At 36.9% G+C, this 27,383-nt stretch overlaps 2 protein-coding genes and 1 non-coding gene across 7 annotated transcripts in view; 2 read left to right on the top strand and 1 right to left on the bottom strand.

Annotated features, from left to right (window-relative positions):
- Gm5127 (predicted gene 5127) overlaps nucleotides 1-20,722 on the bottom strand; it is a 127,388-nt gene extending 106,666 nt beyond the window's left edge. The window contains exons 1-2 of one of the 3 annotated variants that reach the window (XM_011247618.2): nucleotides 20,646-20,722; nucleotides 16,312-16,452 (exon numbers count right to left, since the gene is read on the bottom strand). The gene's annotated coding sequence lies outside the window, so the exon portion shown is untranslated. The remainder of the gene's footprint in view (nucleotides 1-16,311; nucleotides 16,453-20,645) is intronic. The other 2 variants (XM_011247617.2, NM_001033541.2) reach the window with 2 other exon arrangements.
- Nucleotides 213-27,383, top strand: Cysltr1 (cysteinyl leukotriene receptor 1). 3 transcript variants are annotated; one of them, NM_001281859.1, is made up of 4 exons: nucleotides 213-657; nucleotides 21,662-21,748; nucleotides 22,973-23,043; nucleotides 25,027-27,383. In NM_001281859.1, the coding sequence occupies exons 3-4, from the start codon at nucleotides 23,031-23,033 to the stop codon at nucleotides 26,070-26,072; spliced, it is 1,059 nt and encodes a 352-aa protein (NP_001268788.1). In that variant the 5' UTR covers nucleotides 213-657; nucleotides 21,662-21,748; nucleotides 22,973-23,030; the 3' UTR covers nucleotides 26,073-27,383. The 3 variants fall into 3 exon arrangements, with proteins under 3 accessions (NP_001268788.1, NP_067451.2, NP_001268791.1); NM_021476.5 differs by having other exon boundaries at nucleotides 22,954-23,043; NM_001281862.1 differs by lacking the exons at nucleotides 21,662-21,748; nucleotides 22,973-23,043.
- Gm24622 lies at nucleotides 16,250-16,413 on the top strand. Its single transcript, XR_003953228.1, has one exon. It is a non-coding gene; the product is annotated as a U1 spliceosomal RNA (small nuclear RNA).

Genomic DNA, 27,383 nt, shown 5'->3' with positions numbered 1-27,383 from the left:
GGGACACACACACATACAGCCTGTGAAGGAGAGAGGATATATGGAAGGAGAGAGGTAAAGAGGAAGTATATCTTAAGATCAAGTTTCACATAATGCCAGATATATTAGCATATACTGGTAGGATTATCTTTTCCCCGCCTACAAATAGCCTAAGCACCCTCCAGTCATAAAAATCAGAGAGAAGTAAGCTGAACAGCAGACACTCCTCCTTACTTCCCACCTCAGAGCAGCTGCATGACTTCCTGAGGATTCTATTGCAGTAGCCAGAGATAAACACTCATTTGTGCATATTACGTGCAAGTCTCCAGTTTCTATTCTTCTTCCCTCTCCGCTCTTTCCCTTCCCCCACTTTAAACCAGGGAAGCCAAACTCTGGCGGGGTTGAAGCGGCTTGAGAAGTACTAAGAAACAGGAAGAAGAGTCGAGGTCTATTGGCTAGCAAATGTGCCATGGCCTGACCTCTCTCCTCTGGAAAAGAAACATTCCTAAAGAGCAGGAGCCCTGTGAATGGAGTGGACCATCCCGAATATCCAGACTTATTTGCAGCTCACCATCCAGGGTTAGCTCACCAGGAGACTAGCAGGTTGGAATTTCTGAAGATTTGGATCTTGCTTCAGGGAGCAAAAGGACCTTAAACTGTGAAGCTTGGAATCAGCAGGTAAGAAAATTGGGTTGGTTGGAGCAAAGTTGAACTGATGGCAGATTCTACCAAATGCCTCAGAGATTGTGGATAACTGCCCTGCCTTATCTGCCTTGAATTAAGCTGCTAATCTGAACATCTGCATTCTTTCGGCTTTGGTTCTTGGCCAGAGCTCTGATCGTCTAATCAGCCTGTCAGCAAGTGTAGCTCACTGCCTCTGTTGCACGCTCAAAATGGCAAACTGTTGAGGTGGCATTCCTCAAGCCTCCAGCACCTTTACGACTCAGCCAGAAGTGCAAAATCGGCCTCAAGCTCCCATCTTAAGGCTACCCTGGAGCTTCTGTAATGCAGATTTAAATGTGGAAAGAATGTGTTCAGCGGCTGCTGCTGCACGTAAACCAACCAGTTGGGGGCTGACCTAGACTTTTCACGAGGCACTTTCATGCTTTGTTTTCTTCTTACTTAATTCACTTTACATCCTGCTCAAAGTTTCACACTTTTCACCTTCTTTGCATCCTATAATTGAGACAGGATGTCCCTCTTTCCCCCACTCCTTCATTCTCATCATAGTTCTCATTCTACCCTCCCCCAGGCCCCTCTCTTAGGTAAAGAGAAAAGTGACTCAGACAGGTTAAGGAATTTCCTTGCAACACACCACGCTGCTAGAAACTGGCCATTTGACTCAAGACTACAGAAAGAAAGCCCTATCAACTTACAGACAACTAGTAGAAATACCTATGACCTACTTTGTAACTTAGGGCTAAACTCACTAGGTTAACATTAGACTAAGAAGTCATACAATTTAATCAACCACATGGGACAAGAACGTTTTTTTGTCTTCTTAGCTATTTTCAATGGTATGCAAATAGACTGGCAGGCACTACCTTTTTAAATTCAGTGGTTCTAAATCCCTGTCTCTGCAATTGTTTTGAAATCAAGGAGATCAAACTACCATATAGTTAGAGGGCATCTAACTTGGATCTGTTTGTATACTGCTTTAAGAATGATAGCAAACATTTTATAAAGATTTATAAAGTATTATTACCAGAGTATATTTTAGATAAAATTTGTGTCTAGATAATTTTAAATTTATCATATCTGTGGCATCAAGTTTAAGTCACTGAAAAATTATTTCCTGTCATAATTTTACAATTAGTACCCCAATTGTGACTAAAGTTTACCTCTGTCTACATAGTAGATAAACATAATCAAAATATTATGTTTACATCTATCTCTTTTAATAATACTGCTCCTCGTTCTCTGAAAAATCCTAATTATGTTGGGCATTCGAGTCCTACAAAAAATAATCTAGACCATGATCCGATCAATTAAAACAAAAAAATGTCACAGGCTGGAGTAAGGCTGAGCTAGCCCTGTCAGAGTCTTCCTGATTTACTGTTAGCCTTTTTCACTTCCCATTACCTGTCCCCTCCTAACTTGAATCAAACCTGATGCATTTATAAACTCTATCAGAGAAGAATGATTCTTCTATGGCCCAGGAAATTATAAATTGGCCTTTGGTGTACCGTGGGCTGATAATGAGGAATCCTAAAGAGAAAGAACGCAAACGACATGTCAAATTTGGAAACCTTGATATCATGTAATACTTTCTCAATTAGTATAGCTCTTTCTCTCTGGGCTTCCACTTTTATTTTGGAGGTGAAAAGTTTGAACACAGGCTTCTGAGCATTCTCAGCAAGCACTCTACCACCGAGCTACATCCCTAGCTATTTTGTCTATTTTACTCTTTCTCGGGTTCCTATTAAAATATCTCAAAGTTATTATAATCTAGCAAAGAAAGTATTGTTTAAGCGTAATACAAAAAATGTCTTACCTCCAAAGTGGTTAAGACATAGTCCCCATTCTTAGGGGAAATCACAATGCTGCTGTGACTATAAACATAAAGAATGTAGCAAGATGAGATAATTAAACTAGTGTCATTTTTTTATCATTTAATGAGGCCAAAGGTAGTGGAGATGGCTTCAGAAAGGAGGTAAAACTTGAGACTATGCTCAGCAAGTTTGCCTGTGGTAAATGGTCAAAATATTGCAGTATTTGGGTTTCAATCCAGAAATAGGATCAGGGGGTGTGCTTTACACCTGCAGGGTGCACAAAGAAGCCTGATCTGGCTACAGAGAACAGATTTGGTTGAAAAATAACAGAAAGGAAATTTAAAAGTTCAAAATTAGGTTCGTGATAGTGGAAATGGAATAATGAACTCAAGAGATCTGTAAGGGAAAGACCAAATGGAAGTCTTGAAGTAATTAAATTACAGGCATTGTTAGAACAACTGAGAAGTTATTCCAAGATAGCCTGTAGAACACAGGCAGTAGTAGTATTAATGCTATTGGTAGCAACAGGTAACCTGAGATAAAAGTGGGAATGTAGTACATGATGAGCTCTTGAGTTTGAGGTGATGGCAAGAATCCAAGGAGAAATGTCTGAGAGTGATTAGAAATTAATGACAGATAAGAGTGAGACTATGCCGGGGCCCAGCAAACACAGAAGTGGATGCTCACAGTCAGCTAATGGATGGATCATAGGGCTCCCAATGGAGGAGCTAGAGAAAGTAGCCAAGGAGCTAAAGGGATCTGCAACCCTATAGGTGGAACAACATTATGAGCTAACCAGTACCCCGGAGCTCTTGACTCTAGCTGCATATATATCAAAAGATGGCCTAGTCGGCCATCACTGGAAAGAGAGGCCCATTGGACTTGCAAACTTTATATGCCCCAGTACAGGGGAATACCAGGGCCAAAAAGGGGGAGTGGGTGGGCAGGGGAGTGGGGGTGGGTGGATATGGGGGACTTTTGGTATAGCATTGGAAATGTAAATGAGTTAAATACCTAATAAAAAATGGAAAAAAAAAAAAAAAGAGATGGAGACCAATGTTAAATCTATGGAATGTGATGACAAAGGATAATAAAAACCCAAAGTACTGCCAGTGGTGGTGCACGCCTTTAATCCCAGCACTCAGGAGGCAGAGGCAGGAAGGTCTCTGAGTTCGAAGCGAGCCTGATCAACAAAGTGAGTTCCAGTACAGCCAGGGCTACATAGAGAAACCCTGTCTCAAAGAACAAACAAACAGAAACCCAAAATATATTTTCAGTGAACAAATTAAGGTATGAAGATGTCAGTGCCTACGTATTCAGGCAAAAGAAAGAAGAGAGTCTACAGGAATGTGACCCACAAGAAGATAACTACCATTCTTCCCAAAAGCCAAGAGTCTTGAGTGAACGTACCAGGTTATCTATCTATCTATCTATTTAAAATTAAAATACAATTACATATTTCCCTCTCCCCCTCCAACCCCAAATATATTCTCTATCTCATAGGTTTTTTTCTAGCTCTCCCCACCCACCCAGCAATAACTAACATGTTGTCTCATATATACTATGAACACAGAAATGAACATAACATAATGACCATAACACCAGCATTGGGAATATCTGCCTCAAGATGTCTTCCAGCTTGAATTCATAAGTTCTTTGTACCTTTTCAGTAGCTACTCTGAACTATCCTGTGACAGATCTCAATAAAAAGGAATCTAGGTCAGAGAACTAGGAGCTCATCCTAACTTTGGCCTTGGCATTTAACTAGCTGTGTTCTCTCTAACTAGTTACTGAATATCAGTATTTCTTGATGTCTTTGTGTATCAAATGCCATAAGATAATGATAGGAGGATTTTTTAAAAATTTATTACAATGACATATGTGAGAGCAACTTCACAATTCAAATAATCCAAAGGGTTTTATTCAAAGTGCATTCAATTCAGAAACAAATTTTAAAAAAATTACACAATTGAATGCATATGAGAAAGTGTAGGGCTAGCTGCTTCCCACTTTCTATACCACAACTAGAGGATAAAGGCCTACTAATATGGTTTCGCCCCAGGTTTGCCACTAGCAGTGCCTGCCATGCGTGTTTCAAAGTGAATTCTGAGAAGAGTAAAATAGCATTTCAGATCTATTTACTTGATTTTATTAGCCTAACTCCATTAAACCTGCTGATTCTTACAATCAAAAAAACTAGTTATCAAAATAACATTTTCACACTAAGTTCAGAACATAGTACACGTACTCCACTAATGTAATCTAAGGCAATTTGTATAACATAGCTAGTCATAAAGTACATCCCTTTCATATAAATAACTACATATAGTATATATTTCATATACATACATAACATATATACATATATATCTTATATAGCATATATCCCTTTCTAAAATACAAACACCTCATAGCTCTTTTACCCCTTACCTCAGTGTCATCTGGGTTTCTAGCCATGCAAACATCTATATAGTATGATTTTAGGAGTGGTGAGAAAAGCCTTCCTAGCATGAGCAACCACCTGAGAGATATATTCCTACTATTCAGCCCTACAAAGGAGACTCGTTCACAAGGCAGAGTCCCAATTTGCTGGTCCTCAGTGAGGAAATACAACTACTATTAAAGTCTGACAGATTCATTGCAAGTAGTGGCATATCTTTGTGCCTACAAAAAGCCAATAGAGGAAGCCTTTTGATTCAGTTAAATAAATATAGAATCAAAAGTATATTAATCTGTGGTACAGTACTGGTCTTAAAACACTCTCAAATTCCAATTTCTTTTGCCTTTCAGAATTCTCTATAGGTTAGTAAGTGTTAAAACATAGTTCGCACCACATCAGTCTTGTACTCTGCTCATTCGCTCTATTCTACCCCATGCTGTCGCATCATAGTTTCTCCCTTTCTTGGTGCCCCGCCTTTGATCCTTCCAGAAAGTTCAAGAAGTGCGTAAGATTATATGGGGGGAGGAGAAAAATATTTAAGATTTCATAAAAGATTTACCAGAGAGGGGGCCTTTTAGAAATAAAGGAGGATGGGACATAAAAAGATAAGTAGAGACCCTTAGACAACTAAACATAGGGTTGGCTTCCCTTTTGATGAACAAATCATCATTTTGTTTTGTTTTTATTTTAGTACTTGTATAATGAATACATTACAAGCAGTTAAGGTCTCACTTTAAAGGAATTGGCAGAAAAGCAAAGTCATTTGAGATACAGTCTTAAGGAGTTTCTGGGCACCCTCAAGAGGATTTTTTTTCTGTTTGTTTGATTGTGGGGGGTGTTGATTTGTTTGGTTTTGTTTTTTATATTGTTTTGTTCTGTTTTTAATCTTTCATCAATTCCCTTTCAATAAAAGAGATTTCACACACACACACACACACACACACACACACACACACACACACACACACACAAAGAAAAAAAAAGAAAGAAAAAAAGAAACCCTTACAAAAGCCGGGCAGTGGTGGCGCACACCTTTAATTCCAGCACTTGAGAATCAGAAGCAGGCAGATTTCTGAGTTCAAGGCCAGCCTGGTCTACAGCATGAGTTCCAGGACAGCCAGGACTACACAGTGAAACCCTGTCTCAAAAAAAAAAAAAAAAAAAAAAAAAAGCAGGGGTGGGCAGAGAATTTGACATCACATTTTTGAATTTTAAAGCACATGCTTGAATAAGCTTTCTCGTCTGTAGCCTTTGTTTTTGCATACGATTACGCTTGTACTACAACACTCAAACAGTTTTGACACATCCTATGCACTTGTTCTGATGTTCCTAGGAAGTCTCCAGGTTTTGTGTGTTATTAAAGGCTGATGCTTTTCATTTCAGGCTCATTAAATGTATGCCTAATCTTAACTTGAATTCTTATTTAATATAAATAGGTTATTCCCTTGATATCAGAGAGTTTGCTGCCAGGATTCAGGGATCCAAATACTAAGAGGTTAAGAGCACGACTAAGAACTAGCTGTGAGCAATAGCCATGGTGTTTCATGAGATTCCAAATTGCTTTTAGTTACCACAAAATTATTTAAGTCTGGAAGACACTGAGCCAGCTAGTTAGTCCTTACAAAATGTTCAAAAGCATGCAGACTTTCTTTAATATATTTCTATAATCCAATATAGGAGTAGAAGTATCCACCACAACCACCACCAACATCACTATCGCCACCACCACTGCCACCACATATGCACATATGCATCAAGATCTCTGTAGCCTTTCTGTGTCTTGTATTTCCCTTCTGGTTAGGTTGTACACATAACTTTGATCTGACTACTGTGTGCAGTGAGACATTCAGTATTTTCAGTTCTGAAATGCCACTGTCTAAGGTTCTTTGGAGCTTCATATTGTCCTGTGTTTGCTTTCTAACTATCCAACAGCAGAGTTGTCTATCTTAACAGAATGAAACTCTTGCTAAAGCAACACCTAAGAGATATCTCCAATGCAATCTCAGCACACTTAAAACTTTCCATAGCAGTGAAAATGCTGCTATAACCATGTCCTTGGAAATAACGAGAGAGAGAAAAAAAACTACTTATAGGAATGGTAGGACAGGCATATCATACACCTGACTGAATATCTTTTATTACCACCACAAGAAAGAGCCATGAAATTGTAAGTACAGCTTGACTTCATATAGATAAATCCGTATGAAAGATGGGTTATCTTATTCCAAACAATCAATAGCCCCATTACTCAAGAAACATTTTTATTGCATGCTTTTATGGAAACACTGAGATGATGTTTTGGGATCATAGAGCTTAGGAAAACAATAACTGGCTTTTTTTTCCTCCTGCCTAAGAGAATTTCACTAGAAATACAAGATTCCTACATGTTGAATTGAATGATATTAAAATATTGATGGCTATATTATGATACACATAATAGGCATAATATAAGTAAAAAAACGAGAGAAGTGAGGGAATAGGCAGACAAAGTCAGTACTACAGCATAAAACTTAAATTCATTCTTGTATGAATAGGAAAAAAGATTTTTGTATTTTCATAATGTTATCAGTTTATAAAACATTCATATTTGTTTATTTTCTTATTAGATTATATATCCATCCAACAAATATTAGTAAGTGGATGCTCTATCAAATATTTGGACAGAATTCCTGCCCTATGTGGCCTTACAAGATTGACAACACTGAAGTATATTTCATGTCCCAGCACTAAGTTACATAAAGAAGAAGTGGGTACTTGGGACTTGCTCAAACAAATTGGGGTTCCACAGAGCTACACCTGTATCAAATATATTATCTACATCTGGCCACTACCCAGCAGAAATGGAGGAAGTGTCTGTTGGAGGAGACTGAACCCTGAGTCCCAGCCTCCTCTACTTCCCCTTCTACTTTGGCCCTAACCTAACTACCCACCCCTGATGGCAGCTCTCCAACAGCACAGGCACAGACCATCATTTACTAGAAAGGTAAAGGAAGTCTTGAGGAAGCATTGAACCCAAAACAATCACAAAACTGCATCCAACTACTGATTTAATCATCTGATCTCTTCCGTTTTTGATTTAAAAACACGAATCATCAGCCTCTCCCAGGCTCGTTATCAAACACATCATTGGGTTTTTGGATTCTTATCAGTCTCAGACCTAGTCAGTTTTTGAACTCTGCATCTTTTAAATATTTTCCAAGTGTTCTTAGTAGCCTCCTACAAGCACCCTTATTTCATTTCTACTTTACACAACTGTTTATTTTCTTGTACAATGGCATCCACATTCCACCCCCCTAAATATGATCCTTAACTCTTAGATCAAAGGGTAGATCCAAACCCATGTTTGGAAGTTAAGTACTTTGAAAAAGCACTTAAAACTATAGTTACCCTTCTGCAATTGACCACTTGGGAGAAAAAAGAGAAAAACTGAATAAAGCACACTCACTCTCATTACTGGGTTCATTACCTGCCTAAGTACTTATGTAAACAACAGTACTCACACAAAAAGAATAATTGTTGCTGTGATTGATGAGGTAGTAGACTATGTACATGAAGATACATTCATAGAAGACAGCTTTACACTGAACCAAGATGTATAAATGATGATTTCTCCCAGGCTCGCCTCTGGCTGTGTGGAGGTAAAAAAGGATATATTGTTCCAGGGTCTTCAAGTAGACAAGGAATAAAGAGATAGAATCCTGAACTAAGGTGATAAAACATAGTCAAGTATTCCAAAATAAAACTCAACAGAACTTGATGAAGAACAAGGGTGGGATGGTGTCAAATATGACTCCTAGATTCTATGCACTCAGAAAGTTTGTTGTATAATGAGGAATAAGAGAAAGCAGAAAAGTCTCTTGAAGAGGCTAACTTGAGGAAGAAGATGGTTGAAAATTTTTAAAAGTCAAATGGCTCATGTACAGCAGAAATGCAATACTAAAATTTATGTACGTAGTTTGTTAGTAAGAAATTACTGTTACCCCCATGGAAGTTGATAAATGCTTCAAAAGAAGAAAAGCACAAAACAGAAGAACTCCAACACTCAGAAGGCTAAGGTGGAAGTATTGTGAGTTCAAGTCTAGCCTGGTATACAAATGAAACCCTGTTTCAAAAACAAAGCAAAAAAAAAAAACAAAAACAAAAACAAAAACAAAACAAAACAAAACAAAAACAAAAACAAAAAACAAAAAACAAAAATCAAAAATCAAAAAAACAAAGCAAAAGGGAAAAAACAGAAACAAATGCTGGCATTTTGCAAATCCTTACCACACTGATGACCTCCATAAGGCATCTGAAAAACAGATTGCTGATGATATTAAGAGAAACAATGGGGATGGGTGCAGCAGTGTGGTAGAAGAAGCTCTGATTGTCAGTGGACTCTGATCCAGTGTATGATAGGCAGCTGTTTTTCAGTGCTGGCTTTCATTTTAGTTACTGCTTGTTTGCTTGCTTGCTTGCTTGCTTGCTTGCTTGCTTGCTTGCTTGCTTGCTGAGACAGGGTATCATTCAGTACCCCTGGCTGGCCTAGAACTAGGACCAGCCTGTCTCTCCCTCCTGAGTGCAAAGGGTGAGAATTGTGTGCATTATGTTGGACTGTGTGTTTTTGACCAAGTCCTTACCACTCTATGTCCAACCCTAGGCTACAGTTTTACCACATGTTCAAAGACCCCTCAAACTCAAACTAGTAAAGATTCTTGAAGCAACAAAGGGCACATTGTACATGAGTTAATACATTTCTCTGAAGGTATGGCATAGAATTTTACCAGCCACTCATTGTGTTTCTGTTGCAAATGCAATAGATTATGCTAACCACTCAAGAGAGAACTGGGGAAGTAAAATAAGAAATTGAATGGTTGAAAGAGGAAATGTGAAGATGTAGTCCTTATCTCTAAGAAACTTGCAATACAGTTGAACTTACTGGCCTCACTTTCAGCCATAGTAAACTATAACTCAATGGCCACACATAGACATGTTCTCTTGTCTTTGTCAGTATTCCTTCCTTAGTCTGCATCCTGTTCTAAGCTTACAATTACCAAATGAACTAAATTTTTTTCTAGAATGGTATTCAATACCTTTAGCTACTTTCTTTCTTTCTTTCTTTCTTTCTTTCTTTCTTTCTTTCTTTCTTTCTTCCCTTCTCTCTCTCTCTCTCTCTCTCTCTCTCTCTCTCTCTCTCTCTCTCTCTCTCTCTTTCTTTCTTTCTTTTTTGAGGCATCATCTAAACTTTTTTATATATATTTTCTTTATTTACATTTCAAATGCTATCTCCAAAGCCCCCTATACCCTCCCCAGACCCTGCTTCCCAACTCACCCACTCCCGCTTCCTGGCCCTGGCATTCCCTGTACTGAGGCATATGATCTTCACAAGACCAAGGGCCTCACCTCCCATTGATGGCTGACTAGGTCATCCTCTGCTACATACTTTAGCAACTTACTATCACCTAGTTACTGCATTCTTTCCCAAATTGATATCTCACTTTAAACTCTAATTCTCATAGGCTAGCCAAGCAGACACCCACACACCCAAATATACATATACATATACATATACGTATACATATACATATGTATATACAAATAACCTGCCATCTTATGTAGCAGCTCAATCAAATGTTCATAATCCCTGAATATGCCAGGCTGTTTCACACCACTGTGTCTCATTCATTACACTTTCTCCTCACTGCCTAACCCACCACTGTTCTCTTTTAGAAGGCTTTTTATAGCATATACTAATTATTCATAACATATTTATATTACATTTCATTTTGTTTTGTATGGGATTTGTTTTTCTATGATAGGGATTTACTATGTAGCCCAGGTTAGATAAAAAGTTACTATGTAGCCCAGGTTGGAGTTGAACACACAATCCTTCCACTTCTTCAAGTTTTAGGTTTTTAGGCATTAACTATCATGCCCAGATTATCTGTGTATTTATGTATTTCTGTTGCAGCAGCTATAATGACATTGTACATTAACTTGCTAGTATATCTGTGACCTCTTTCTAGAAGGCAGGAAAATCTTCATGGGGAGAGTGTATGTACTTCAAAGTTATAACAGAAGACATAGATGTATTAAATGGCTAATAAAGTATCTTTTAATATAGCTAGCATATCACCACAGGGTATAGAAAAGTATTGTATGGAGACTATGATGTAAGAGATTGGCTTAAAGATGATTTGAATTACATCTGTTATCAATGAGAACAAAGACTACTTCACATGTGGTAATGTGGACCAAGCAAAGGAAAGGAAATCAAATGAAGCTAGTAAGAAGATCATGTTGATAAGCTGTCCATGGGGGGGGGGGAGGGGGAAGCAATGGGAAAGTGACTACAAGACTGACATGCAATGTTTTTGTATTGCTGAATACTTCTCCAAATTGCCTTAAGAGTTCACTGGAGCTGGGCAGTGGTGGTGCACGCCTTTAGTCCCAGCACTTGGGAGGCAGAGACAGGTGGATTTCTGAGTTCGAGGCCAGCCTGGTCTACAAAGTGAGTTCCAGGACAGCCAGGGCTACACAGAGAAACCCTGTCTCAAAAAACCAAAAAAAAAAAAAAAAAAAAAAAGAGTTCATTGAAAACCCTTGAGAAGGATAATAAGAAGGAAGACGACTGTACTTTAAGACAGACTAAACCAAAGATAAACAAGAACTTTTAAAAAAGCATTGAAATTTCTAATATCCAGTGAATTATATTCTCATAGTATGAGACAACAAAAACAAAAGACACAGTGGAATTCTTGCGATTTATGTGCAACAGTGTGTGCAATTGTTGTGGCTTGCACATTACCTGGCATTGATGAATACATCAGTGTTTAGTGAAACAATTTGAGGCATCTGAAACCTAACTGAGTGCTGTGCTAAAGGATCGCCAGACCATTCTGGTGTCCAGGCTGAGCCACTAATTCATTCTGCTACTTCCAATAATTCTTCTGTCTTTTTGAGTCATAAAGAAAATGGGGTTCCATTAGATGTTCTCTGTATGTTCTTCTATCTCTAATCATGAGTATAAACAATTTCATTCCATACATTTTCCTTTGAAAATATACTCTTCTCTCATAAAATACATCCTGACCAGTTTCGCCTCCCTTCGCTTCTCTCACCCAGATCCACTGCCCTTCTGTCTCGTTCAGAAAAGAGCAGGCTTCCAAGAGACAACAACCAAATATGTAAAAGCATGATACAATGAGACAAGGCAAAAGTCCTCATTTCAAGGATGGACAAGGCAACCCAATAGGAGGAAAGGAGTCCCAAGAGTAGGCAAAGAGTCAGAGATACATGTGTCCCCACTGTTAGGAGTCTCACAAAAGCAACAAACCATAACATATATACAGAGGACCTGATATCTACTCATCACAGAGGATCATGCAGACCCCCTGCTTGCTGCTTTAGTCTCTGTGAGCCCTTTGGAGCCTTGCTTAGTTGATTTGGAGGACCTTGTTCTTCTGGTGTCATCCATACCCTCTGGCTCCTACAATCTTTCTTCCCCTTCTCTAGCAAGGTTCCCCAATCTCTGAGGGAGAGGGACCCAATGGAGATTTCCAATTTAGACTCTTTCTCCGCATAATTCCAAACAAATATTTTTAATTGTCAAATATTTATATTAAACAGTGTCATGATTCACCTTCTCCTTCTCCTCCCCAAACCTCTGTTTGTAGCTTCCCCACTCTGGTCTCTTTTCCTCTTTCATGGATATCAAACCATTGTTTCTAGTAGCTTCCTTTTTACTGAGTAGCTCTGAGATTCTTTTCAATATTCTAATATGCATTTCACTTTCATTGGCTTTTTTTTGTGATCTCATTTAGCTTACACTGTGTGGAAGCATAGCTTTCATCCCTTTTCTTTTTTATTTAAAAACAGTCATACAATATTTTCAGGCCATATTCTTTGCCATCTCCTAACCCCTCCCAGATCATTGCTACTTAACCGCATGTTCTTTCTGGGGCTGTGGGGCAGATGAAAAACACCAACACAAATCAGGAAGCTCTAGTGTGTGCTTGATATCCCAGTGACATTTCATTGGGAAAAACTGATTTCACCTTTCCCAGTAGGCATAAATTGCAGATAGCTTCTTGGTTAGGATTGTGTGGAATTTTGTGTCCATCTCCCTTTCTCAGAGCTGGGACTTCTGGTTTGAACCTGTGCAGGTGCTGTGCATGCTGGCACAGAATCTGTGAATTCATATGTGCCTCAGTCTTATTGTGTCTGGAAGAAGCTGTTTCCTTGGTATCATCTACCACTTCTGGCTCATACAGTCTCTTTTGTAAAGTTCCCTAAGCCTTGATAAGAGGGGTTTGATAAAGATATCCTATTTAGGGATATTCAAAGTCTCTCACCCCCTGTCACTGTCCAGTGGTGTGTCTCATTGTCAGTTACCATTCATTGAAAGAAGTTTCACTCATAAAAGTTGAGCAATGAACTGCTCTATGGATGTAGCAATATATCATAAAAGATCATTTTACTGCTGTGTTCCTTATGACTCTTTCTGTGATCATGTCTGGTCTTGGACTCTCATGAAATCCTGAAATGTGAAACTACTCCATTACTCTTTGAGTAGGATTTTATAGCACAATATGCATTAGAGAAGCAAATTTTATATTATGATAACATTTGTAATCCTTTCAAAAATTGTCACTGAGTAAGATTTACACTCTTGCTATAGTCAATCAGGAAATTCTGCAGTAAGAGAAAGCATGGTAAATATTGTGTTAAACACAACTAACTTTGCATTTCTGATTTATGAACAAGTTGAAGTTTGCATTCCATACCTACTTTACCTTTTCCCTTTCCCCCTTACTCTTTCCCTCTTCCTCCTCCCCCTCTCTTCTCTTCTCCTCTTCTCTTCTTTCTTTTTCCTCTGTGTTTTTCTTACTCCCCCTTCCAATTCATTCCTTAATTAGCACATTCTTGACTGGTATTTAATAAATTACATAAATATACTTGCTAGCAACCTTACTAACATCACCTATCTCACTTGTTTTTCAAAGTTATTTAGAATTCTAATTCCACCCACCAACTGATAACATATTCGTAATTCCCATTCTTTTCCTTTATCAAAGATATAAATAACACAGATAGCTAAGGCTAACTCAGTTGCTGCATAGTGTTCCTGAACAGATAAGAACTAGGTATCATCTTCAATTGTGATTCCTGCTACCAACTCAATGCCAAACAGAAACACCTACTAAGGACATAGTATGTCCCAAAGCCCTCAGTTTTACTTGCTAAGAACATTAAGATGTGTAAGATATGCTTTCTCAAACAGATGCAGTTAAACTAGGCAAAATATGTAGATAGGTACATAGGCATTTAGAAAATATTTTTCAATTAGGACATTATGTAGTTATACTATATTTATGTGCTTTTTATGCAGGAGAGGGGTTTTAGAACAAGCTAATTGGTTTGTCTGCATACAAACTGCTTAACGTATTGTTAATACCTTTTAACATTTAGTATCAACTTACCTTGAGACTATGTATAAACATCTTTCTAGAATAAAGCTAAATTTAGAGAATCAACATCAAACTTTAGCCTTTAAAAATTTAGTTGGAGCTCACTACATCTAATAAAATTAATTAAAGTAGCAGTTTGGAGTAATTTAGATGAGCTTCAATGGGCATTTCATTTTATTCTGTTTATGATTAGACTATAAGCTTTTAATTACACAGGCAAAGTCAATTTAGTCCAATGTATGTCAATTTATAACTTTTATCTCCACAGGGCTAACTTCCAATTCACCCTATCTACTAAGAACAGTTAACTGGTTAAGTGTGCCTGAGAAACATGTTATCCTTATTACTGTTTTTGCCACACTTGAGGACATATGGTACAGTTTCTTTCTTCAGATCAACAGTGCCCAACAGCAAGCAATGGCAGTCAGCTTTCTTCTTGGGTTCTACTTCAGTTGTATTATTATTATTATCATCATCATCATCATCGTCGTCGTCGTCATCATCAATCATCATTATTTTATACCCTGATACAGTTTCTCCTCTCTCCTCTCTCCTCTTCTTCCAGTCCTTCCTTCCCACCTCCCTTCTGACCCCATCCTCCACTACTCCCTTTCTCCTCAGAAAAGGGGAGACTTCCCCATGGATATCAACCTGCCTTAGCACATCAAGTTGCAATAGGATGAGGTGCATCTTCTTCTTTTGAGGCTAGACAAGGCAACCCAGTAGAGGGAAAGGGTCCCAAAAGCAGGCAACAGAGTCAGAGACAGTGCCTGCTTTCACTGTTAGGAGTCCCACATGAAGACTAAGCTACACAACTGTTACATACATGCAGAGGGCGTAGGTCAGTCCCTGGTTGTTCCCTGGTTGCTCCCTAGTCAGTGGTTCAGTCTCTGTGACCCTATGAGGCCCAGATTACTTGACTCTGTGGGGTTTTTTTGTGGTATCCTTGATCCCTCTGGCTCCTTTATTCCTTTCTCCTTCTCTTCTGGATGATTACCCAAGCTTTACTTAATGTGACGTTTTACTTCCCTTCTTTAAAAAATATTTTTTAGTATCTCAATGCAGTTGCAGGTTCCCCTCTCTCCTAGCTAGCCTCCCAGGCCCTCTCTCCACCTCCCCTATGTTATTCCACCCCTATCCACTCCTCCATTTCTCTTCAAAAAAGGGCAGGCCTTCCATAAATATCAGCAAACACGGCCTATCAAATTGCAGTTAACACCTTTCAACACTACACAAACCTACCTTCACCTTGGAACCTTCAGCTATGTTCTCAGGTTTTGCTATCATTTGGGCTTCTTTGTCATGGTTTTAAGTGATCGTTTTTAATTACTATATAAGGTATCAGATCTCATTAGAATATTTTTGAGCAAAGTGCATTTTAGTGTTTCTCTTCTCCCTTATCTCTCTCACCACCCCTTCGCTAATTTGAACCCCTTCTTTTATATTCTCCCAAGTCTCTTTTTTTCTTTGATGTCCCATGTGTCCTTTTATTGAGCTCTCATTCTTTCTCATCATCCATTTTTGTCCTTCCTGATCTCCTTCCTAATTTCTTAGACTTTATTCAACTTAGACTCAATTACACAGACACAGAAACACACACACACACACACATGCATAAGCACACACATCCTTACCTTTAGTTTTGTTATCTTTATTTTTGCATAACTAACAACAACATATTGGATATCAGAAAGATTAAGCAACTTGCCCAAGATCACACAGCTAAGTATAGATACAATTATGTTCAAAACTCTCTTCATTCATTCAAAGACTAGTGCAGTTTTGCCTCTATGTCTACATTTTTCTTACCTACTTAGAAAATTATGATTTGATTTCTATTTTCTTGGGAAAAAAGGAGTGATTTGCCTTCTATATAAGAAATCATATTTATAATTATCTGACAAGGAAGATACAATGATCAAGAAGGTGATCTTCCCAGGGCTAGACTCACCTATTGCCCTCCAGATGTGCTGACCCTTTGTGATTTCTCCCTGTAGGAAACTTGACCGCATAATTTGTAGTAGTTGGGGGACTGGATTGGCACTCCTTCCAGTTTAAAAAAAAGAGCAGTCTTTCTTCATAAAACAAGGACCTTTTTATAAATAATAATAATATAGGATATAACTATAAGCATCCACTGACCAAAGACAGTATATTCATAAAACAGAGTAAAATTTATCCTTAGAAGAGAAGAAATTTTTAATGGCATAGATGTATACTGACAATATTATGCTAAGTGAAATAGGCTAATCACAGAAAGACAAATACTGAATCATTCCATTTACATGAATTACCTAAAACAGTCACATTATCAGAATAAAGGAGTAAAAGGTCAGGGAATTAAAACACAGAATACAAGAATCTACTAGTTAACAAACATTGCAATCAAGAAAAATGAAGACACTTCATGGTCAGTTTTTTTAAAACACAAAAACATTTATCTTGATAGTATTAATTTCATCAAAAATAGTTTTGATTTATTACAGGAAATATATTCAAAGGTAGTGAGATACAACTGGCAACCAGCAGAGATGCAGGGGCAATTTTGATCATTAGGGAGAAGAGAGCAAATGTGTTTGCTTTGAGGCATCTGAACTCAAAAATTATCTCAAACAAATGACCTAATTTTGCACTTTGGATCCCAGAAGACTAAAAAAATTTCCAGAAAAGCACAGGAAATAACAGTTGTCTTAAGTGAAACTTGGTATCTTTAAATCACTGACTCCACTTAGTTTAAATAAAAGTATTAAAATAAATAAATAAATAAACCTTTCTACTTGGGAAGGAAAGGACTCATTTATTTAGGTTATTAAAGGCATGGAAACAACTATTGTCCACATTAAAGAAAAGACACTCTTTCCTGGTAATCCAAGACTCTTTCTTATAAATTTTGCAAAGCAGACTTCAGGCATCTGCTATGATGTGGGTTACATGATCAAGCAAGATACAGGAAGTGATAAAAAGGAACAATAACTTCAAAGTTTAATGCGCTCCAAGACAAGGTGTTTCTCCTTGCCTCAATATTTCCAAATGTGAAGCTGGGCTAACAACACTATTTACTTTTTTTTTTTTACTTTATCTTCAAGTTTATACAGAGAGGGTATAACAGGGAGTAAATGTGTAGCATATTTTAGAAAGTTCATTGTATAGAGATACACAACCTCTATGTGAGTATAAGCTTAAAGCTGTTTTCATATGAAAATATGTACTTTCAAAAGTGGAAATGTAACTTTAACAGGGGAAAGAGCATAGAGGAGGCTCTGTGAGCCCTGGCATATAGAACAACTTCTAATCATAATAATTATCACTTAGTTTAGACAACAGAAGCAGATCTACAAGTGCTGCCTTTATAAGGCCCAACCAAGCCTATTAGATTCTAAATACAGCCAAGACTGCAGAAAATTTATGTCTGCGTTTGTCACTGCAGTTATAAATCACTTATATTACATGCTCTTGAGAAAAATATAGCCCTGATCATTACAGATTTACTGAATGATAAATTAGAAAGGACCTTAAAGGTCATAAAATATAACCCTATTGTATTACAAATAAGTGAAGGTTTGACAGAAAGGAAGTGATTTTCCAAAAATCACTTAATTAATCACTCACAACAGCCTGAGGTATGAACCAAGTCTGCTGGCACGTAGTCTGTTAAATTTCCAATCATGGTATTTCTCCATACAAGAATTCTCTCTCATTTTAAAATCACATAGTACAATGATACAGAAAGGTAGACTCAAATAAACCAATATTTAAAGCACACATATACTATGCCCAACAGGAAATATAAAATTAAGAAAATACTTTGGTTATACTAGTGGAATTCAAACAAGAATAATAAGAAACACTATATTGAGTGATCACAGATGACTATGACAAAGCAAGAAATAAAAATCAAGAAAGATAGAAACAGCATATCCCATCACACCCACACCAAAGGAGAAGAAACATTAAATTAGGTTAAGATGGTCAACAATGATTTTTTGTTTTACTAAAAACAAAGTGTCACCAGTGCCATTTTGTTTAGAAGGTACCAGCCTGGGGACTACTTATGTCAAAATAATACATAACTGATACATACATACATACATTACATCACATCACATCACATCACATCACATCACATCATATCTACAAAGCTGTAGGTACATAAGTTGGGCCCATATGTTCTTATAGCATTTCTGAGCTCTCTCTTATTTACTTTGTTAAATTAGTCTCTTATTTGCTTTTAATATACTCAGAAGTCTAACAAGGAAATACCCTTTTCCTTATAAGAAAATATGCTTTATAAGAAATAGCATAATAGTTACAAGAGGCTGGGGTTTGGTGGTGGGCAGTGTGGGGAGAGAAGGTCATTAAATGATACATAACTTTTATTAGATAAGAAAGGTATGTTTTATTTAACCCTTAAGATATATTTCACAGAACAGTGAAGACAGAAATTATAATGTGTTTAAAACCAGTAATTTCTAGTGTGACATAAACTATTGATTTCCATTTTTATTTTATACCCCATATTTGCTAAAGTATCTTGTTCAATGAGATATATAGATCTTCTGTGGAACATAGAGATATACCTTTCTTTCCAAGAGTTGTGCAACAAGGAAAATACAATTGTCCTTTAGTCATGGACCAATATTTATTAAGCATATGATCTTGGCTATTTAAATTCTTTGGACCATGGATTTTTTTTGAATGTATACATTAAGTAGAACAAAAGTGAAATTCTAGGGGATGATTTTAATTAAAATGTTGCATTCCAGTGAGAATAAAATTTCATAAAACCTGGACTAGTTGTGTCCTGTAAAATGAAAACATAGTGGTATGACTGCTATGATACTGTGGAAATGTTCTGAAATTAAACCTCTAAGTGAAATCTCCCCACCACCCCAAAAAAGAATAAGGGCTTTCACATATTCAGCAGAGGACTGCCTGGTCTGGCCTCAGTGAGAGAAGACACACCCAACCCCTGAGAGACTTGAGGCCCCAGGGAGTGGGGAATGGGGAGACCTGTTGGGGTGGGGTGGGGGTGGGGTTGGGGACATCCTCTTGGAGACCAGGGTGAGAGGGGAGAAGGAATGGGATGAGGAACTGTAGGAGAGCGGACCCAGAGGGGGATAACTACTGAACTTTTTAAAAAGATTAAAGATAATTTTAAGAAGAAAAAGAATAATGGCTCTATGAATTTTATTAACCAAAGTAGTGCCAAGTAAAAGAATTAAGTTATTTGAATCAAAATCATGTATCTAGGGTTAAGAATTATGGCTCAGTGGGTAAGAACACTTACTATACAAGCATCAAAGCCCTTGTTCAAATCCCCTGCAGCCATGTAAAAACCCAGGCATGGCCATACCTATAATCCCAGCACTGGGAGTATGCTTGCTGGCCAGTCAAATTAGTTGAAAAGGACGTCTCTAGATTAATTAAGAGACTCTGTCTTAAGGGAATAAACAAAAGTGATGGAAGAAGACACCAGGTATCCCCCTCTGGTCCCCATGCATCACCACACACAGCATATGTATCTAGAAAACACACAAACACACACACACACACACACACACACACACACACACACACAGGCTGATAAGGTTGCTGGCATTGGTAAGAGCCTGGGTTTAATAGCCAGTATAATACATAAACATAAAAATTACATAATTATGCTCTTACTTCATCACCTCTCCTGCACACAGTTAAAAATGACAATATCTAATTCTGCCAGAAGAAGCCTACTTTCAGAAACAGGAGTCTGCAAGTAAAGTAAAAAGAGAATGAGCAATGAATGCCTGCTATATGTAAATAAAGAATTCAACAGGAACTGGGGTTGCCTTACAATTGCTAACTTGAAAAAGAATGAAAAAACTACACTATTTCCCAGACAATGTAACACTTGCTCGTGCATGTAAATGTTAGGCTAGATTATAATTACACAACCACCATGAAAATGAATAACTGCTTAGCATGCTAAATTTATAATATCATACTTATCATATATGGATTTTAGAACTTCGTAAGCTTCCTTTCTTGCAGCAGTCTAGGGAGAAATGCCAGCTTTATTTAAACAAAAATCTGTTGAAGTAAATTTCTTTCTAGATTAGATGAGTGAAATAGTTTATACATTTAACATCCATTTAGAATATGTTTATCAGTGTGTTAAGACATGGGAAAAGCAAATAAAAAAATGCTACTTCTCAAATAATAAAATTTAAGAGCCAACTCTGAGTAATTCTAGACCAGAAATCAACACTTGACACAGACTATAGCAGGTTCTGAGGATCCACTACTTACCTGGAGAAAGGAGGTCAATGGAAGAAGGAGAAGAACCTGGAGATGCTCTGGAAAAATGGCTGTCTAAGTATGGAGCGGGCACATTTTATATCTTTGAATTGCCTTTATTTTCTTTTTGATTCCTTCCTCCCCCCCCCCCTTTTTTTTGTTAGTAGACTTCCTTTGGAAAGTTCCAGCCTGCTTCTACTTTATAAAAATAAACTGGAGGAAGGTGTTTATTTTATTAGCACTGGGACCACACATAAAGAAAAAGTGGCCAGCCTCTGGGGAATCTTGCTGGCAGACAAGAATGAGGGTCGCCATAACACAACAAAAATTGAGAGGTGTCAGGTTGCTATTGCCTCGGGAAAGCCTTTCTTTATTCATTTCTGACATATTTGTTTTATCTGTTTGATTCTCAACAGTAATTTTGTTGAAAGGATACACACCCCTTTAAGTTAAGTATTCAAGACTCTAAAACTATTGCTCTCCAGAAGTCTATATGTGAAATTAGTGACCGAAACTACCAAGTACTATTTATGAGTCTGGGGATCTAGTTGAGGCTCTGTTAAGCCATTCTTCTTTCAAAGAACACTGTGCCCTAAGTCATTTCAGGAAAGTTTGTTTAATATTCTAACTCCTCTTCCTAGCAAACTAAGTCCTTGGGTGAGAATTTCCAAGTCATTACCTCTTTGAACTTTTATAGTTAAATCTTTATGAGAGAAAATAGGACTTCATATAGAGAAACATTTTATAATGTTATGCTTATCTTTAGGTGTAAAAGCTGAATGCATACATCAGCAGACATCTGTGACCACTCATGGTCCGTATTCCAAGTCTCCCTCCCCTTGGGAATGTAAAAAAGAATAAAGGGAAAACAAGGAGCCCTGGAAGCCAATGACCAGCCCTAAATCTGTCAGTATAGCTTTGATGTCCCATCACACTCTGGATCTGTATTTGAGGCTGCTAAATTCCCATGACCCTTCCAGATTGCTTCTGAGGGTCACTAACTCCTTTTTTTAATCTTATGATTTCAGCTTGAACGTACTCTGACACTACAACATAAGAACAGTGGCCACAGTAAGAAGGGAAGTTTGTGAAAGGTGCTGAGGTACCAGATAGAGGTACGATTCCCATTTCAAAATCCAGTTTGTTCAATTTGCAATTTTCTTAATGAAGTAACATTCCTAATCATTTGTACTGAAATAAAGTCGATGCCATTTATGTTTACTCCTTCCTTTCATTAATCAATTCATGATTCATGTACTTTGTGCTAAGGTGGCTTTTACTAGACTTATCACAACCTCAAATAACATTTGAGTTATTACTCCTCAACCCCCACTTCCTTTCCCAACTGTGAGCTGTTTGAAGGCAGGACTGGGTTGTTAAGAAATCATAGGCTTCCAAAGGAGTTAACTCTCTATATCCATCTCCTAGGGTCACATCATTAAGGAAATCATAGTAAATTTTGCAAATTCTAATTAAATGCTGCTTAGACACTTTATATCATTATATGTGAAATGCCTACTTTACATTAAGTGATCTTTACCCCTTTAAAATATAGTCCTTGTTTAAAATTTTTACAATCTTCTTTTTATGCCTTAATATAAATAATTGGCTTGATGTATGTGTAAATAATCAAACCTAAATACTGCATTTTATAAGAACATTTATTCTGTTTCAAAGAGCTCTGCTTATTAATAGAATTAGCTGGCTTTCTCTTCTTTTTGTACTTTCCATTGTTATTTATTGGCTCTACTTGGCATCTTTTGTTCAAAAAGCTGAGAGTTTCAAACTTACTTGTAAAATGTAATATACAAACAAATAATTTGTGTATAAATGGCATGGGTATTTTTAACTCTTGCAATTAAGCTTTATAATTTAGTAACTTAGTACTTAAAGAAGCAATTTTGTCTACATCAACATCTTTAGTTTCTAAGGTTGAAAAGACTTTGAATTATAGTGCAATAAGATGGTCACTCTAAGTGGTTTGAAATGGATATAATTATACTTTCAAATGATAAATGGTTTCTATCACTCCAATTAACACTGAGCATTTATGGGCAAAGATGATGAGTGACTGTTCCTGTGCAAGGTGCTGTAAAGGTTATTTATCAACTAGAGTCTTGAAGGAAAGATAACACATTACTGATACGCAAGACAGGTGGAAAACTCTCTAGGAGTTCTACAAGGATAGAAATTCCTTTAAATGTAGAATGAGAGAAGGCATGGTCAAAAAGATGTAATTTAGTTTGAACAATAAAATAGGAAGAATATGAGGTAATGGATGTGGTTTTGATTTTGTCTGTGTATTGTTTTTTGATCCAAGGTCTCCCTGTGTATCCTAGGCTGATCTTAAATTCACCATCTTCCTGCTTTGGCTTCTCAAGGGCTGTGATTGCAGAAATGTACCTCCAAGGTGGGCTTGCGATGGAGCTGCTAATTAGCTTTATAGTGGCAGACATTCCACAGTATATGTGTATGTCAAATCATCATTTTATGACATGATTAGTAATCATTTCATGGTGACCATATAAGATCATGTTGTATATCATATTATAGACACAGATTTAAAACATGCTACATTTATTTTTCAAATGTTATGAGTAAAACTAAAAAGGGGAAAGCTATATCAAAAATCTCAATAGCACCATCTAGTGCCTCATAACATAAAATGGATCAGTTTGAAGAAAATACCTAAAACAATATTAGCAAAAGGAGTAGACTAATTTGGGAAAGTTTTCCTTCCTTTACCTGAATTCAGAGAACCAATAGGAAAAGAAACTCAGAACACAAATTAGAAGTGAATGCAGATATTAGGAATGGTGGGCTGGGTCTTCTCTGTAGCTTTAGAATCATTCCTCATCATTTTTAATCTTATATTAAAAGTTCTTGGGAGAAATGGAATTTTAAATGCTAGAAAAATATAAATAGGTGGAATGGCAAGATGAATGGAAGAGACATCATGTTGAGTGTGTGAAAGTGTTCTTGGTTAAAATTCTGGCATATTCTATCCCACCTGCAATAAATACCAGAGCTGTCTATCTCCATATACCCACTATGTGGACTAGATTTATCCTATTTCACACTAGTAGCTCTTTAATATGTTGTCATTCTTCCACTCACCTTATTTACCAGAAATCAAGAGCCATATAAAAGTTAACAAATCAACACAAAACTCAGTATTTAATTGCTTCCACTTTAACAAGTAACTAAATGGATCAGAAGAGCGCTGGAGAAATAACTATCTATGCTTTCTTATCCCTAGCTGTTTCTAACCAGAGGTTATTAACTGCCCAGAAGAACTTGGACAGACCAAGTAACAATCTTTTGCTATGAAAGAACTAACTTCATATACGGCTAAACATAAAGTTTTGAGTACAAATCTGAGAAAAGAACAGGAATGTACAACCAACAATTTCCTTACCCAACAAGTATATTCCAACGAACTATGCCACATATTTCCTTGCAACCTTAAATTATGGTACAGACTCTTAAACTATAAATTTAACCTCTTTTGAAACTTTTTCTCTCATTATTATTATTATAACTATGACCACCAGGTTTCACCTGCTGTGGTGTTCTACGGATCTAGACCTTAATTTCAGATTAAGAATCTCTCCCACGGGAGTGATTTTCACCAACATAAATTATATCATCTTTCCTAGGTATGACTTCTATCCAGAAGATGTTACCTAGTTCTCTTTTATGGGAAAGCAAGTGTTTTGTGCAGATTTTAGTCTCTAGCTGAACTTAAAGCTCTTATAAGCAATACATTAATAATTAGATGTTGATATGAAGATTATGAACATAAAGATGATAATAGATACATACACAGTCATATATGTAAAACTGATATATTTAAAGTTTTTTTTCTGTAAGTGAAAAATCATAAATTCATTTGAAGTGAAATTTCAGAGAAGTCCAATCTACAATATGAAGGGAGTATTTTACCTAGGCTTGGGGGTTAACAAGAAGTCTATCAGGCAAACATAGATGACAAAGAGGGAGAAAACATTTTTTGCATGTCTGGAGGACCGAAACCTTCCTCCTGGGGGCAAAGTTCAACTGACTCTCTCCTTATAACCTGACAACAATTGCTTCCAGCTGTGGTGGGTTGTATGTGAGCAGCACTAATTGGACTCAGTGGATTATTTCTTAAGCGGAGAAGGGGGGCATGAAGTTGGGAGGAAGCTGTGCTGGGAGGGGCTTGGAGGGCAAAGTTGACGTTGGACATGATCAAAACACATTGTATATAAGTATGAAATTTTCAAAGAATAATAAAAAGCTATTAATTTTTAGTTGCACAGAAAATTATAGTGACACTACCCTATGAAATAAAACAATGACGTGCACTATAAAGATCTAGTTTAATTAACAACATCCCTTTCATATATTGTAGGCACCAAGCAGACATTCCTGGAGAACATGAATGGAACTGAAAATCTGACGACATCTCTCATTAATAACACGTGTCATGACACAATTGATGAATTCCGAAATCAAGTATACTCCACTATGTATTCTGTGATCTCTGTTGTGGGTTTCTTTGGCAATAGCTTTGTGCTCTATGTCCTCATAAAAACATACCATGAGAAATCAGCCTTCCAAGTATACATGATTAATCTAGCCATAGCAGATCTACTCTGTGTATGTACATTGCCTCTCCGTGTGGTCTATTATGTTCACAAAGGCAAGTGGCTCTTTGGTGACTTTTTGTGCCGCCTCACCACCTATGCCTTGTACGTTAACCTCTATTGTAGCATCTTCTTTATGACAGCCATGAGCTTTTTCCGGTGTGTTGCAATTGTCTTTCCAGTCCAGAACATTAATTTGGTTACACAGAAAAAAGCCAGGTTCGTTTGCATTGGAATTTGGATTTTTGTGATTTTGACAAGTTCTCCCTTTTTAATGTACAAATCTTACCAAGATGAGAAAAACAATACTAAATGCTTTGAGCCTCCACAGAACAATCAAGCTAAAAAATACGTTTTGATCTTGCATTATGTGTCATTATTCTTTGGTTTCATCATCCCTTTTGTCACCATAATTGTCTGTTACACAATGATCATTCTGACCTTACTAAAAAATACAATGAAGAAAAACATGCCAAGTCGTAGGAAGGCTATAGGGATGATCATAGTTGTGACAGCTGCCTTTTTAGTGAGCTTCATGCCATATCATATTCAACGAACTATCCACCTTCACCTTTTACACAGTGAAACTAGACCCTGTGATTCTGTCCTTAGGATGCAGAAGTCAGTGGTCATAACCTTATCTCTAGCTGCATCAAATTGTTGCTTTGATCCTCTGCTATATTTCTTTTCAGGTGGAAACTTTAGGAGAAGGCTATCTACATTTAGAAAGCATTCTTTGTCCAGTATGACTTATGTACCCAAGAAGAAAGCTTCCTTGCCAGAAAAAGGAGAAGAAATATGTAACGAATAATTCAAACTCATCTACAGTGCAGAACAATGAAAAAGAAATTCCCTAACGAGTGTTTTTCTAAATCAAAATTAAAAAAAAATGTTTCCCATTAATAGTTTACAAATAATTATATCTATTTCATTTATAAATACTATTATTTGATATTTTAAGTGTTCAAAACTCAATTTATAACTGTGAACTAACCCATAGATTTCTTTTTGAAGACTCACCAGAAACTTAAGAATGTTTATGGTTCTGAACTATAAAACTGAGTATGAAATCAAGAATATAAAAGGGATTTAAAAGGCTACCTACTAGACTTTTGAGTTCAGCTTTTAAATATAGTTTTAAAATTAGCAAATAGTCATCAGTCACCCTAACATCTCCCTTTGCATGCATGCCATCAGATGAGACCTGGAGATGACTCGGGACGTACATTTGGTCAGCCGTTTCCTTTGTAGTACTGACTAGCTAGGTAAAGTAGTGCCCTGTCTTCCAGAAGAGAATGTTCAAGTACCAGAACAGACCAATATTCAGCCAAATAGCTCCACAGGCTGCATGAAATTTACAATATGGAAAAATAAGGAAGATAAATCTGATCAAAGGCCAGTTTGTCTCTAATTCTCTTCTGCCCTTGACTCAAGCACCGGCAAAAGAATGGTGTTCTTGCTCACAGTGGTTCAATCCCTATTCTACCTATAATCCTTCCTTAATAAGTAAGGCAACTGGCATTCCCATATATGACAGAAGAAGTCAAAATTCATCAGAAGTAAAGAAAATAGGCCTACCTTTCTACATGAGATTTGTTGGAATCAAAATTTACTATGTTAGATAGCAGAAGAAAATTTGAATATCCATGTCATTAATACTTTTAATAAGTATATGCATTTATATGTATGTATATAAATATATGTAATCTATCTTGTTCTATGATATGCATTTATTGTTAGTTAATTATGAGATTTATTGTTGTTTTATACTTATTTCTTTTTTATTAGCATGTTGAAAGTAATATTTGTTTACAGTGATTTTTATATTATAGCAGAAGCTTTGTTCTTAAACCAAACCATTGAAAACAGCTTGGTTGTGACTAAAATATGATATTCATTGACAAAGTTTTGCTGAAGGCCACTTTTTTCCTAACTATGAGTTTCAAAAGTCACATCAACTCAGAAGAAATAAATGATAGCAGAGATGGGAAAAAGAAAAACCATGAATGGAGTTGTGTCAGTATCAGCTACGTGAAAACTTTTTCTATTTCACTTCTGCTGGACCCCTTGGGAAATTGTGTTTAAAGCATAATAAAGAGAGGACTCTAAGGATGAAAAATAA

This window comes from Mus musculus, chromosome X (genome assembly GCF_000001635.26).
Source record: "Mus musculus strain C57BL/6J chromosome X, GRCm38.p6 C57BL/6J".
Classification (NCBI taxonomy): domain Eukaryota; kingdom Metazoa; phylum Chordata; class Mammalia; order Rodentia; family Muridae; genus Mus; species Mus musculus.
The sequence above is the reverse complement of the archived record's forward strand: the minus strand, read 5'-3'. Positions and strand labels throughout refer to the sequence as shown.